This window comes from Macrobrachium rosenbergii, chromosome 21 (assembly GCF_040412425.1).
Source record: "Macrobrachium rosenbergii isolate ZJJX-2024 chromosome 21, ASM4041242v1, whole genome shotgun sequence".
In the NCBI taxonomy this organism is placed as follows: Eukaryota; Metazoa; Arthropoda; class Malacostraca; order Decapoda; family Palaemonidae; genus Macrobrachium; species Macrobrachium rosenbergii.
In genome coordinates this window covers 59,811,773-59,826,700 of record NC_089761.1, presented here as the reverse complement: position 1 = coordinate 59,826,700, position 14,928 = coordinate 59,811,773, and the positions used below count along the sequence as shown (strand labels likewise).

The following is a 14,928-nucleotide window of genomic DNA, read 5'->3' as shown; positions in this document are numbered from 1 at the left end:
CCTACATAGAACAGAGGGAGTACGTGGACCTTCAAGTGCTTTATGGTGTTCAGTCAAGAACCCCTCACGTCCACTGTCGAAGAATGCCCTTCCTCAGAGACCTCATCTCGGAAGCTCATTCCTTGATTGGGGATAATGCCTTTCCCTCATGTAAAGTGAGAGCTCATGAGATAAGAGATAAGGGCTGTTGCCACTTCATTGGCATTCAAACGTAATTTATCTCTCTCATCCATATTACAGGCGACTTTTTGGTAGTACAAGTCGGTGTTTGCATCCCATTATTTAAAGGAAATAGAGACAGTATATGATAATTGCAGTACATTGGGTCTGTTTTCAGTGGCTGGCATGGTGTTGGGGGAAGAATCGTAAGAAACATTTCTTCCTTCTGTTTTTTCCTCTTTGCCTTGACATAAGGATGTTGAGTTTTTAGAGGAGCTTAGGGGTACTGTGTACCGGAGTACCCGCCAGTGCTTTTATGGTTGGGTGGTGGTTTTATTCTTTTTGTAGAATAGGTGAGAATGTCTTTTCTGGCTGTCCGAGGGCAGGGACAGCATGTTATTCTTTGCTAGCAATTGGAATTGTCCTTTGCTGCAAAGTACCCACTACGGTAAACCCCCCGTATTCACGTTCTCATGGTTCGCGGACTCACGCATTCGCGGGTTTCTCTGTGGAACGTATCTAGCCATCATTCGTGGAAAATTCGCCCATTTGCGGTATTTTTCACTGAGAAATATTCACTGGTTACTGTATTTTCATAGATTTTTCATGAGTAAATGCACTTTTTGTGATAAAACTGTTAAAATACTCAGGTATAAGCATTTTTACAGGGTTTTCTTGGTTTAAGCTATCAAAATGGGCAGTTCTAAGTGTTTTTAGATGGGTTTTAAGCATTCGCGGATTTGACCTATTCGTGGGGGTGTGTGGGACACATCCCCCGCGAATACGGGCGGTTCACTGTAAAATAATAGGCGATGCATGGCTTTACCACCATGCCACTATATGATACGACAAGCGCCAACCAGAGGCAGTATCTTCCTGCAGCAGCTCCCTTATTGGGTAAGGAAATAACAAGCATTGTATCAATGGTAGCATTTTTATCTATTCTCAAATTCATTACCATTCCTAATGTTTTGGAGTAGATATGTCCATGCATCCCACCTCCTGTCAATGTAGGAATCAGCAATGTAATTACTTGGTAAGTTACTTATATATAAATGATGTTTTTATGATAAAATAAAGTTTTATATATATTACCAAGTAATTACATGATTGGAGCCTGCCCTCCTCCCCTCGCATGAACATAAAAGCATAAACAAACTGAAGCTCTTTTGCTAGTTCCTCTCTTTCCCCGAAAATGGGCAGGGCAAGGCACCTACGAAAAACAAAATAGCACAACCCGCGAATTTCAAAATTTTAGCTGCCAAGCAAGTGAAACTAATAGCAATGTAATTATTTGCTAAGTATATATGAAACTATTTTATCATAAAAGTGCCATTTTTCCACTAGTATTTGTCAATATTTTTTATTGATTGAGCTAACTACTATCCTTTTTGTATTTACTTTTTGTTAAATTTTAGTAGTGTTGGTCTACAATGAGTACTTTTGTTGGCAGAAGTAGCATGTATCATTTCTTTTGATAATAGGTTAACAACATGGTTATTACAGGTGTTTGATAAGTCTTGCAAAATGAGCAGGGTATGCATAATGTATATACTACAATCCCAGATTTAGTTATCAGTGAGGACAACCTATACGAGGTGTGATCATAAAGTATCAGGACTGGTGCTATAAAAAAAACTACAACACATACCATTTTAGCATTAATTACCTGTGAAGTAGTTCCCTTCAGAAGCAACACACTTTATCCAGTGCTGTTTCCATCGATGTAAGCATTCCGGGAACTCGTTTTCTGGGGTAATCAGCAGCTGCCTCGTCGCATTCCTCGATATCTTCTTCCTTTCAAGTGGGATTTGATTTTTGGAAAGAGGAAAAAGTTGCAAGGGGCTAGGTCTGGGTAATATGGTAGCTGTTGGATCTAGAGGGTGTGCTTGGCCAAAAACTGCTGCACAGGCTGCTCTGAATTAGTAGGTGTGTTGTCATGGTGCGACTGCCACTCACCAGACACATGCAATTCTCGCCTTTTCTTACACATAGCATCCCACAAATGCCGCAACACATCAGTAATACTCCTTTTTTTACTGTCTGACCAGGAGGAGCATACTCATGATGAGCAATTCCCTTGTAGTCAAAGAAAACGATGTTTTTCTCAGTTCTGTTGGTTGCAGGTCTCCCAGAACGTTTTTCACTCAACATTTTGTCAGCCATCTTGAAAATGTCTGAACCTCTTGTACACTCATGTGTGGCTCATACACTCCTTTATACACTTTTTGCAACTTTGCGTAGGTCTGCGCATAGGTATCGCCAAGATTTGGGCAAAATTTGATGCAGATTCTCTGTTCAACTTTCTCCATCATAGTCAATGCAACGACCACACACTACACAAATTCCTTCCAAGCACGGCTGTAAAGAGTGAAAGTGACCTAGGATGCTAAAAACTTATTGTACATTCCCAATGGGGGTCAAGGTCAATCTGTGCCAAGTGGCCTCATTCTGCATACTTTAGCTCCTTTACTATAGCAATAGTCCCAATACTTTATGATCACACCTCATATTGTACGGGAAATCTGAATATTTGGTAACTATGAAGTAGACTAGCATATCTTCCTTGGGAAGGTTTCAGGATTCCTTTATTTGCATATTCAGTCTCCACTATTGTTATCACTGATAGTTCTTCACAGTTACTGCCCTAGATTGAAGAGGGTTTTGCTGTTGGATGAGGATGTGGCCATTGTGAAAGCACGGCTATATCAGAAGAGGCTTAGAATGGGTTGCCAATATGCTAATGTAGGGTCTTGGTAACACCGAAGTCTACTGGGGATGAAGATTGATTAATGACTTGAGCGCTGTAAGACCTGCCTGAGAAAATTCTACTTACTAGTCTTGTTAAAAATACTTTAAAAATAATAATAATAATGTATGAGTAGTTGAGTCTATAAACCACATTGCAAACAATTGCCCACCACTAGCACAACCAATATAGGAGACATGATGCAGTGGCAAAAGCCTTCTACGGGAGTCTGAAAAAAAAAATCAGGTAGCATACAACAAGAAGTATGAACACCAGCCTTTGGTAGCGATAGAAAATGAGCAGGTAAAATTACTCCAGGATTACAGTACTAGGGTAGACAGGGCAGTCAAGCACTTTAACCAAATCCGACTCGGATCAACAGGACCCCTCAAAAAATATCATCAGTAGATTTGCAGCAGGATGGGAATCCAGAGGGGAGGAGAAAGAGAGAAAGTAGAAAAGCAGAAAGACCTGCAGACTGAATTTAGAAGGATATGGTATATGCCAGTAGAGATAGTGCCTATAATTATCAGAGCATTAGGTACAATACCAAATCCCTGAAAAGAAACCTTGTAAAACTGGAAGCCAAAGTAACCCCAGGATTCATATGGAAGTGTGTTACTAGAAACAGTACATATAATAAAGTTGATGGACTCCTAAGGATGCATGATGCAACCCAGAACCCACACTGTAACTATCAGTCAGGATTGACTGTGGTAGACAAAAACATCAATAATAATAATAATAATATGGCTGCATTTTGCGAATTGATTTTATACTGAGTTTTCTCAATTCTTCTAATAATTCACTTTTCCTGCACATCAATATTAGTCAATAATTGTGCAATGTTCATATTTTGATGGATGAAACAGTGTATTTCTTACAGATTGAAATTCTTTATTCTAAAGCATTACAGCAGGTTACTGAAACCTGATGTGGAATTCGTAGATTTTCCTGATGGTATTTTCTGTGGTATTTCTCCTTTTTTCGTTTTCTGACGTCTGTCTGGTATTTTCATTACTTTTTCTTTCTATGTTTCGACCAGCTCGATGGTCATCTTCTGGACGTTGGGATGAGTCTGTAGACACAGGTGCTCATGGCGGTATATATAGGGGGTCTCAGATTAGGTCAATTTTTCATTGGCTGCCTGAGGCGATTCTCCTTGGGCGAAGTGTCCTCTCGCGCGGTGATGGTTGTATGCACTTTTGTGTGCATGCGCTGAGTGCATGTTAATGAGTATATTGTTCGTAGGGTTGCTGCCCGCAGATGGACGTTCCTGATTGGTTTGCTCACCCGGGGTGCCAGTAGGTGCTGCCCTTCGTGCCAATGTTGAGACTCTGCTTCTCTCTCCCAATGTGTAGGGCTTCCAGGAGGTGGAGGTGGCAATGGTCGGTCGATTGATCTGTTATCTCGATGTTGGGATAATGTCATTCCTTTTTATTATCAGGTTATGAGCAGTCCTGGCGTGATTAAATATGGCACCCCCCTGGGCATGACAGGAGATCCTCTTGGAGAAGCGCGTGGTAGTCATACCGATGTAAGAGCCAAGGCACTCTCGGATGGGGCATTTGTATCGGTAGACTACGTTGATTTTCTTCAAGGGATCTTCCTTAAGGTGGGCTGTGTTATTTCTCATCACCAGGCTGCTGGTTTTATTATTCCTGTAGAATATGATGAGTTTAATTTTCTTATCAGGATCGGACAGGCTGATGTTACCCTCAGTGATGGTCCTGAGGGTGGGTTCATCTTCTTTATATCCTTTATGTAATTTTCCTTGGTAAAAAAAGTTTGATATCATCAGAGGTGTCGGGGTGAGGTTCCCGAGAACAGATGATACCGACGTTTTGGTAGCCCATGCTATCGAAATGTCTGGATAATAAATAAACTTCAGTCAGCTGCTTTGTAATTTACCTGCTAAAACACAGAAAATCGTACACCAAGTTGAGTAGGCACAGTACTGTATAAGCTTAACGGCATATGAGCTTCCATTTTTTTAACGAACTATGTCTCAAAGAGGGTCTTCTTCCAAAACAGTATCAACAACAACTTGTAGGACAGAGACATTGGAGGTGACAGTGATTTCCCTTTGGTAAATTGTCATTTTGGTTTATGGTAACAATTGGTACCTATACTTGAAGATAACTGCAGCCATTGCTGAGGAGATAAGTGAAATAGTGAAAAGTCAGTATCCATAAATTTCAGGTATTGTCTTTTTGTTTCTCAATAACCATTTCAGGTACTTGATAGGGAATTGAATGTTCTGATATCGGGATGTTTGACTGGCCCTAAAATGTAAAGGTTGCAGCTGAAAAATTGTATGCAGTTTTCAGATAAACCATGCAAATCTCAGAGTTTTTGGATGAACCAGGACAGGACTGATCTTTGCCTATTACAATAGACTACTTGATGCTGAGGTAAAAACTTACAGCAGATTGAGACTGTTGGTACTAAGGTTGGATAGTTTCTGGACTTTTCAGAAGTATTCATGAGGCCTGAGGCACCCAGTGTTATGACAGCTATTTATAACTTTCCAGGAATAGGTTGGTGGCATAAAATCAGATACAATTCAGGATAAAAAAAATTATTTGGGGGAGCTAGCATGGTGACAGATGCTGGACAGTTTGGGAATGGAAGAAGCTTTGGTAATACCAGTAATGTATAAACTACATACTGATGCATTATCATAAGTCTGGGCGCTAATTTGTAGGACATAGTGACTGCAGGTAAATGGTCTTAGCAGGGACAGCAGTACCGTATCAACAGGCTAAGGTTCTTGGCAGTTAGTAATAGTTTAAAGTAAATTACATGCCTTTGATGACAGTTTAATTTTAAATGAATTCATACTGGCTTTAAAAAAATCAGTGATGTGGTATTCCTGAGAAACCAATGCTCCTCATGTCAGACTTGGCTAAATGACATTCATGAGGATACTTTACTGGGCAGAAGAAAGAGAAGTGTCATAGTGCTAGGTTCATTCTAAAGAATTGGAATGCAGTAGGTGCCCTCATTGAATACAAACATGTTCTTCCCGTAGTATATGCAGTGCACCATGAATTGTCTAGAAAGTTTTAGAAAATTTGGCCTACCCCATTGGTAGACCTCTTCATGACTTTCCATTTATGAAGACCAAGTGGGGGATAATCCAAAAAGGATAATAGATTATGTTAACTTGGAGGTAAATATCTGTCTTTTATTTGAATATCTCACATGAGGTGAATATTACTAATATGCTTAGGGCTAGATGGGCATTAGGTATAGTGTAAAGGAAGGTTTTGTTGTATGGACAGTTGAGAATTATCTCATGAACGTTAAACTTTATTACATGAGGGTATTCTCACTGTCCCTCCAGCTGATACAATGATACATAACTGTAATCTGTAAGTAAAGGCAAAAGGGCAAAAATAAACAGTGCAGTAGGTAAGACAAGAAATTACACGGCCCCATTTGTGGTGGACCAAATTGGCTTCATCGATCTTTGGGTCAGGCTCGCCTTCCATTCCACCATTACTAACAGATGATGGTAGATTGGTTACTGGCCCTAGGGAAAAGGCTGAACTGCTTCATCAAGCTTTTGAAGCTAAGTAATCAGCTGGGGATGTCCATTCTTACAAAATTTGCATTTCACTCTAGGGATGTTAAGAAAATTATGGATACTCTTGATAGCTGGGGTGGAGAAGATCCTGGTGGTTTCTTCCCTTTGTTCTTTAAAAAGGTTTGTAGTGTGTTGTCTCCCAAGATTAGTAGATTCTATAGAGTTTTATGTCAACATAGTATCTGCGTATGAGCACAAGCTTATTAATAGGGTGCCTGTTCTAAAGAGTGGCATATCTGCAGACTGCAGTAACTATAGGCCAGTTTATATTCTCCCTGTGCTCTCCAAAGTTGCTGAAAAACTTATTTTTAAGCCATACTATAAGCATGTGGAATCTAAAGGATTGTTAATTGATAGTCATTGTGTCTATCGGAAGCAGTTAAGTACTTGTGTTGCTCTTTTAGACTTGGCATGGCATTTGCAAGAGAACCTTGATAAGAGTTTTGAGTGCAGAGTTTTTATAAACTTCAGAATCATGGAGTGGGTGGGTATGTTTTAGGATTACTTCAAGATTTCTTTACAGGTAGGCAGCAGCGAGTTGCTGTTTATGGAATCTTTAGTGAACCAAGATCTATTGTGTCCGAAGTTCCACAGGGTAGAGTTCTTGGTCCACTATTATTTTTGTTTTATACAAGTGATATGGTTGTTGGCCTGAAAAACAAGATTGTTCAGTATGTTGATGATGCAACACTTGTGGGTGTAGTAAAGTCTCCACTTATGAGAAATGAAGCTGCCCTCAGCCTCAGTCAGGACATGGACCGGATCAGTAAATGGTGTAGTCGGTGGGTGTGAGGCAGAACTCCAGTAAAACAAAAACACTATTGATGAGCAGATCTCATACAGATTTTCCACCCCATCCTCCCCTTCAGGTGGATGGGACTTTGCTGAATGAGTCTGAAGCTCTAACTATTCTAGGTGTAACTTTTGACTCACATCTTACTTTTGAGAAACATCTGATGAAAGTTTCAGCAAATGCCAGATGAAAGTTAGGTAGTATTGTTCATAAGGCCTCATATATTTATAATAGTGATAAAATCAGTGCAAAAATGTTGTAGGTCATTTGCACTTCCTTTACTAGAATACTGTTCTCCGGTGTGGAGATCTGCTTCTGCCAGCGGTTTATCTCTTTTAGATAAGAGTTGTTCTTGGTGGTAGTTTTCTCTTTCCTAATATTAGCAGTTATGACTTGGACCATCGACGGATGGTCTTGTTTGTCACTTTTTCATGAGTTGTGTTTTAATAGAAATCTTTCATATTCACAATTGATCACTGATCCCCTTTTCCTGCTGAGAGCAACCAGATTCGATGAACAGCTGCACCAACATACAGTAAATGTGCCTCACTGTTGAAGTTCTCTGTTCCTGAGGTCCTTAATTCCTCACACTGTTGGACTGTGGAACAGTCTCCCTGAGGATGTCATGCCATTGGAACTTCAAAAGTTCAAGCAAAGATGTAATGCATTACTACCCTTATGCTATTCTCCTTGTATTTTAATGCATTGTTATCTATTTATTAATTTATTAATTTGTTTTCTTTTTAATAAATGAATCTCTTCACTCTATATTTCTCTTTATCTACTCTTACTTCTTAATGAAAATCATATCCTTTGGAAGCTGGAATTTCAAGTCAGTGGGCAGGCCCTGTGGGCTTGCTCCATATGAACAGTGTTCATCATCTGAATAATAATAATAATAATAATTGACAGGTTGTGTGCATTGCTTTTATAGGTTTAAGAAGATAACCAACCTTAGGTTTACCTGATCTTTATGGGAATTAGGGCATAAGATTTGTTTTTGTTGCCAATGTTCATAAGAAATGCATACCTGCTTGCATTGAAAAGTGAATTTCTTTTTATTTCTGGACCTCCCTGTTTTTTTTATTTCTTGTGTGCTTGAAATAAGGAATTGATTAAACCTAATAGAAGTAATCAAGGTTAATTCCCTGGGTATGCTTTCGAAGATACAACCCAAAAGTTTGACGCAGTTTGGTTAGTGACTAGAGCTGTAGTAAAGATTGTAAAATTTTATTTGTATTGTTCTCTTTTTTGTTTTGAATTAATAATTACTGTAGTTTTAGATGGGATTTGTTGAAAATATAGGGATATGTTAGTTTCTTAAGTGGTGATTTTAGAAGAATTTTGCAAGGGGGTCCCCTTTGTGGCAAAAAGTTGACATTTCATCTTTACATATATCTATGAAAAAACAGGTTAAGGGAGGCAGGGTGAAGACATTTCATCCATAGATAGATGGCTGCTATTAACCATGTTCAGGTAAAGAGACAGGCTTAGAAAAAAAAAGTCATGAAAAACATAAAGACAGTTTACTAGATTTTGTAATGAAGGGATTTAAGATTTTTATTATTATCCCTCACAATTTGAGGTGTAAGGAGAGGCTTCAGTGGTAGGGAGAATATTAAATTCAAGAGGTCCAATCTCGGGTTTTTCTGTTTACAAATTTTGGGACAGTGTTAATTTTGGTCTTCATGTATTTGGTGAAGTTTCTAGGTCTTGTAGGTATGGAAGATCTAAGCAAACAATTTGTTATTTGCAGTGTAGTAAAGCTTTGATTTTTAAAAATAATTTGCATGCTGGTTTTTTTAAGACTTTGTAATCCCCCTGCATTGTTGGTTTGATGTTTTTTGTTAATGAAGCCATTTTCCTTTGTTTGGCTCTGTAACTTGGATGTTGCAGTTATTGTCACTACTGCTGCTTTAATTTTTTGTTTGAAGCTTTAGTTTTTAAGCGTTTCAGTCAGTTTTACTTTGTAATTTTTATTTAACCACAGACCATAGAGTTAATTTTTTTTAGAATTTTTTTCTTAAAATGTTTATTTGAAGTAGTTTCAGAAATGGTGTTTTTGTTCTACCTTGTGTTTGGATTTTCTAATTGGACTAGTATGTTAAGATAGAAAAATCTTTACCTATGTTTTTGCCTTATGAAAATTATACGGTTTTGTTTAAGTTTTTGCAATAGGTCCTAGATTTTGAAGATAAGGCTTATTTGTTATTCATGAAATTGTGATGTTTTAATTCTTTTTTCTTATCTCTCCCACTCTCTTACCAGGTTATGACATGTCAACATTTATTCGACGGTATGCAAAATATATAAATGAAAAAGCCATATCATACAGGACAGTAGCATTTGATTTCTGCAAAGTCAAAAGAGGGTAAGTAGAACTGTTAGTTATAAAAGGAAACCCATTTCATCTGTTTTGTAGTGAACTGTTATCCTCCTCTCTGTGAATGAATACTTGTCAATAAGTACTGTAAATGTAAATAGTGTCCACCCTACCCAAGCCTTAGCATATGTATGTAAATGGAAAATGGAGTAAAATAGTATGTCAACTTGCAGGTGCTTTAGTAGTCTTTTGTCGTAATAAGTAATAAGATCTAGACTAGAGCATTTAATACAGTCCATAGTTAATAGTAATTGTAGCCTAAACTAAACTTCACTTTACATTTTCGTTCTATCAAACTATTTTCATTCTATCAAAGGTATTTATTAGCAAAATGCCTTGTGTCTAAAAAGGTAACCTAGCAGAGGTCACCAAATTGATGAAGATAAGTGATGAAGTCTGGTAAATTGAGGGTTTTCAAGTTCAGTGTTTTGCTTCATCATGAGCCTATTAATCATATACTGCCTCATATCCATGGGTGTGGAAATCTTAGTATCACCAGACTCGCATTAGTCAAAATCCAGAAAACTATCCTGCCACTTGTACTGCCTTTTGTAAGTTCTAGTAGGATTCGTACAGTCAACAGATCCCAGGTTTACCTTTAAGCAGCAGTTCTGATATTTTCCTTATTAATTTTTATTTCTTATTCCCTTCTTATTCTGTTTTTACCGTTGTATAGGAAATGTGGTTTATACTTTGCAAGTGTTTGGGTTGTTGACTTCAATGCCATTCCCTTGTGGGGTACTGTGATTGGTGGAATATTTTCCTTTTGTTATAAAAATTTACTTATTGGTTGAGTGTCATGATGGAATTCTATGTCATTATATTTCATTGTCTGACTGGCTAAGTTTTACTGGTGAAAGAAGGCATATTTTCAAGGTGGGAGATGAGTGTTTTTTATTCATTTATTTGTTTTGCTTATGTTCAAAACTGGCATAATTAATGTAAACTGATTTTTTATATTTAACATCATAATGTGCATATTTAAGAGTTAGAAAAGCCTGTGAAAAATGTCACAGAAAATTTTGAACAACAGAAGACTATGATTACAGTACCGTATTTCGTTTGAACAGAACGATGAAAAATTAGTTATTAGCATATAAATAAAAAATTTTATTTTTATGGACAAAGACAAACACATTTTGGTTATAATAATAATAATAATAATAATAATAATAATAATAATAATAATAATAATAATAATACGAAGAAAGAAGACCCTCTTTGAGGCAAGTTTTGTTGAATAAAATGGCTGCATTTTGCAAATTGATTTGATACTGATTTTCTCAATTCTTCTAATAATTTGCTTTTCCTGCACATCAATATTAGTCAATAATTGTCCAATGTTAATATTTTGATGGATGAAACAGCATATTTCTTACAGATTAAATTTTTTATTCTAAAGTATTACAACAGGAATGTTAATCCGTAGATTTTCCTAATGGTATTTTCAGTAGTATTTCTTCTTTTTCTTTTTCTGACGTCTGTGGTATTTTCAGTACTTTTTCTGTTGACATGTTTCGACCAGCTCGATGTCATCTTCTGGACGTTGGGATGAGTCTGGAGACACGGTGCTCGTGGCTGTATATATAGGGGGTCTCAGATCAGGTCGATTTTTCATTGGCTGCCCGAGGCAATTCTCCTCAGGCGAAGTCTCCTCTCGCGCGGTGATGGTTGTATGCACTCTTGTGCGTGCGCTGGAGTGCACGTTAATGAGTGTATTATCCATAGGGTTGCTGCCCGCAGATGGACGTTCCTGATTGGTTCGCTCATCTCTGGTGCAAGTAGGTACTGCCCTTTGCACTGATGTTGGGAGGAGGAAGGTCTCCTGTGTAGTATTGAGACTCTGCTTCTCTCTCCCAATGTGTAGGGCTTCCAGGAGGCAGAGGTGGCGATGGTTGGTCGCTTGATCTATTATCTTTGATGTTGGGGATATCATTCCTTTTTAATCTCAGGTTATGAGCTGTCCTAGCGTGATTAAATATGGCACCCTCCTGGGCATGACAGGAGATCCTCTTGGAGAAGCTCATGGTAGTTCATACTGATGTAAGAGCTGAGGCGTTTTTGGACGGGGCATTTGTATTGGTAGACTACGTTGGTTTTCTTCAAGGGATCCTGCTTGAGGTTGGCTATGTTATTTCTCATCACCAGGCTGCTGGTTTTCTAATTCCTGCAGAATATGATGAGTTCAATTTTCTTATTGGGATTGGACTGGCTGATGTTACCCTCATTGATGGTCCTGAGGGAGCATTCGTCTTCTTTATATCCTTTATGGAATTTTCCTTGGTAAAAAAGTTTGATGTCATCAGAGGTGTTTGGGCAAGGTTTCTGTTGGTACCATCTATTCATGCCAGGACTGCTCATAACCTGAGAATAAAGAGGAATGATATTATCCCCAACATCGTGATAATAGATCAAGCGACCGACCATCGCCACCTCCGCCTCCTGGAAGCCCTACACATCAGGAGAGAGAAGCAGAGTCTCAATACTGCACAGGAGACCTTCCTCCTCCCAACATTGGCACGAAGGGCAGCACCTACTGGCACCCCAGATGAGTGAACCAATCAGGAACGTCCACCTGCTGGCAGCAACCCTACAGACAATACAATATACTCATTAACATGCACTCCAGCGCGCGCTCACAAGAATATATAAATAAAGATAAAATCCACGAAGGAAACGGAAACACTGGAGTGCTGCGAGGCCTTTCGACACTAGTCCTTTACTTAACAGACTGAAGAAATATAAAAGTATGTTTACAAAGAAAGCTCATATAAATGACAGATGGGGATTATAAAGGAAACTTATGTACCTGGAATCCAACACAATTGAAGAATTAGTAGAACTGCCAAAACAGGATTAAATATTTAAGAGTTTTTACAAAGGATTAGGATTAACCGTTCAGGAGTAGGGACAGGACAATTAAAAGATTATACAGGTTCGTGACTGACCACCTAAAAATTTTTTTAGTACAACACAATAATTCTCTTTTTTTTGTAAACAATAATAACTTTTTGCACAATGAACATTTTTACGAATAAAAAAAAATTATATTAAACACGGATATATAGAAAATATATATCAAGTAGCTACCTTGTAATTAAGTCAGTGATTTTATGTTTTAGGTCTTTCTTGAACATTTTTCTAATACAGGGGTCCAAATAATACATGCCAGGGCTAAGATTAAAATTACAACTGGAAGTAAGCTGGATGATAGCGGACTCCAATAGATTTCTTGAAGAGAAATCTTTCGATCTGGCAATCACTGAACTTTCAGTCCAATTTATCCTGTGAGAGTTTTCACTTAAATGAATGAATATAGCATTGGATGCTTGTCCAGTTTTGACTGAATACTTATGTTGCTTAATACGTACATCTAAATCTTTGCTAGATTGGCCAATATAAAAAGAGGGGCAATCCAAAATGGAATTTTATTTTATGTTGTTGTTTTCTTTAGGGATTTTTTTATTAACATGTTTTATCAAAACAAAACTACTAAAATAAGGCAAGCTAAGAATGTTCCTAGGGTTTTTTCTTCATGTTACTTTCACTATAAAACTTTTTGTGGGCTTTGTTATAACAAATATCCAGTATATGTGAAGGATAACATAAATCTGTCCCTATTTTTCTTATGTATTCAATTTCTTTATCCAAATACTGGGGACTGACAATGCGCAAGGCTCAGAAAAACATAGAGGAAAAAATTGATATTTTGATGTTGAGGTGATGGCCTGAATAAAAATGGACATAAGTTGTTGTTGGTTGGTTTCCTGTAAATACTGAATTTACATTGAAATGGTTCTCTATGTATTAAAACATCTAAGAAAGGGAGGCAATTGTCTTTTTCTAATTCTAACGTAAACTAAATGGATGGTACCTGGTTATTCAAATTACAGAGTAAATCATTTACATCAATACCAGCAGGCAAAACAGCTAAAATATCGTCAACATACCTATACCACTTTAAAGGAGTTTAAATGATATTAGGTATATATCATTTTTCAAAGAATTCCATGTACAAGTTAGAGAGGAGTGGGGATAAAGGGTTGCCCATTGCCATACCAAATATTTGATGGTAAAATGCACCATTGAATATAAACTTACAATCACAAATGCACAACCTAGTGAGAGAAATGATATGACTTACAGGTAGAGGTAATTCTTGATGGATTAATTCATTACTAAGATACTCTAAAATGGAATCTATAGGGACTTTAGTAAAAAGGGAACAAACATCAAAACTAACGAATCTATCAGTGGGGCAAAAAGTGATTTTGTTTAATTTATCAACTAAATCTAGACTATCATATACGTGAGAATCTGAGATAGTTCCAAGTAACGGAAACAAGAGTTTGGTAATATATTTTGAAATATATTACCAAACTGTGTGTGTGTATATATATATATATATATATATATATATATATATATATATATATATATATATATATATATATATATATATATATATATATATATATATATGGAGGGTAAGTCAAAAAGTTCCAGGAAAAATTCAATATACTTTATTTAAGGAAATTCAAACATCATTTTTCTACATATCTACCATCTAACTCTATACACTTTTCAAGGCGCTGTTTCCACCTCTGCAACCCTTCTTTGTAGAAATTTGGGTCCTTTCTATTAAACCATGTTGAAACTGCATGTTTAGCAGCATCCAAAGATTCAAACTGGACTCCTCTTAAGTGTTCCTTGAGTTTTGGGAACAGGAAAAATCTGAAGGAGCAAGATCAGGACTATAAGGAGGATGTGGAAGAGTTTCCCACCTAAATTTCTGTAGGACTTCTCTTGCAACCCTTGATGAATGTGCTGGAGCGTTATCATGATGGAACAAAATTCTGCGGTGCAACTTTCCTCGGCGTTTTTAGCCAATGCAGTCTTCAGTTTTTGCAAAACACCTTTGTAGTAGTTCCCGGTGATTGTTTTTGTCCTTCAAGGAAATCAATCAAAATCACTCCTTTGGAGTCCCAAAACACTGTTGCCATAACCTTCTGGGCAGATCTCGCCACTTTGAACTTCACTGGTGCAGCTGAACCTCTTGGTAACCATTGCTTTGATTGAATTTTACTTTCTGGGTCATATTGATGGATCCAAGTTTCATCTCCAGTAACAATCCAGTCAAAAACTCTGATTCATTTGATTCAATCTTCATTAAAACTGCAAGAGAAAGTTCAGCTCTTTGATGCAGTTGGTCTTCGCAAGCAACGCTTTTGGGACCCAACGTGCTGAAAGTT

The 14,928-nt window shown here is 37.4% G+C and overlaps 1 protein-coding gene across 21 annotated transcripts in view; it reads left to right on the top strand.

Moving 5' to 3' along the window:
- Positions 1 to 14,928, top strand: part of lap (like-AP180) — a 425,173-nt gene that overhangs the window by 240,441 nt on the left and 169,804 nt on the right. For all 21 annotated transcript variants that reach the window (XM_067123899.1, XM_067123895.1, XM_067123896.1 and 18 more), the window contains one exon: positions 9,562 to 9,664. In XM_067123899.1, the coding sequence (XP_066980000.1) occupies positions 9,562 to 9,664 (103 nt within the window). The remainder of the gene's footprint in view (positions 1 to 9,561; positions 9,665 to 14,928) is intronic.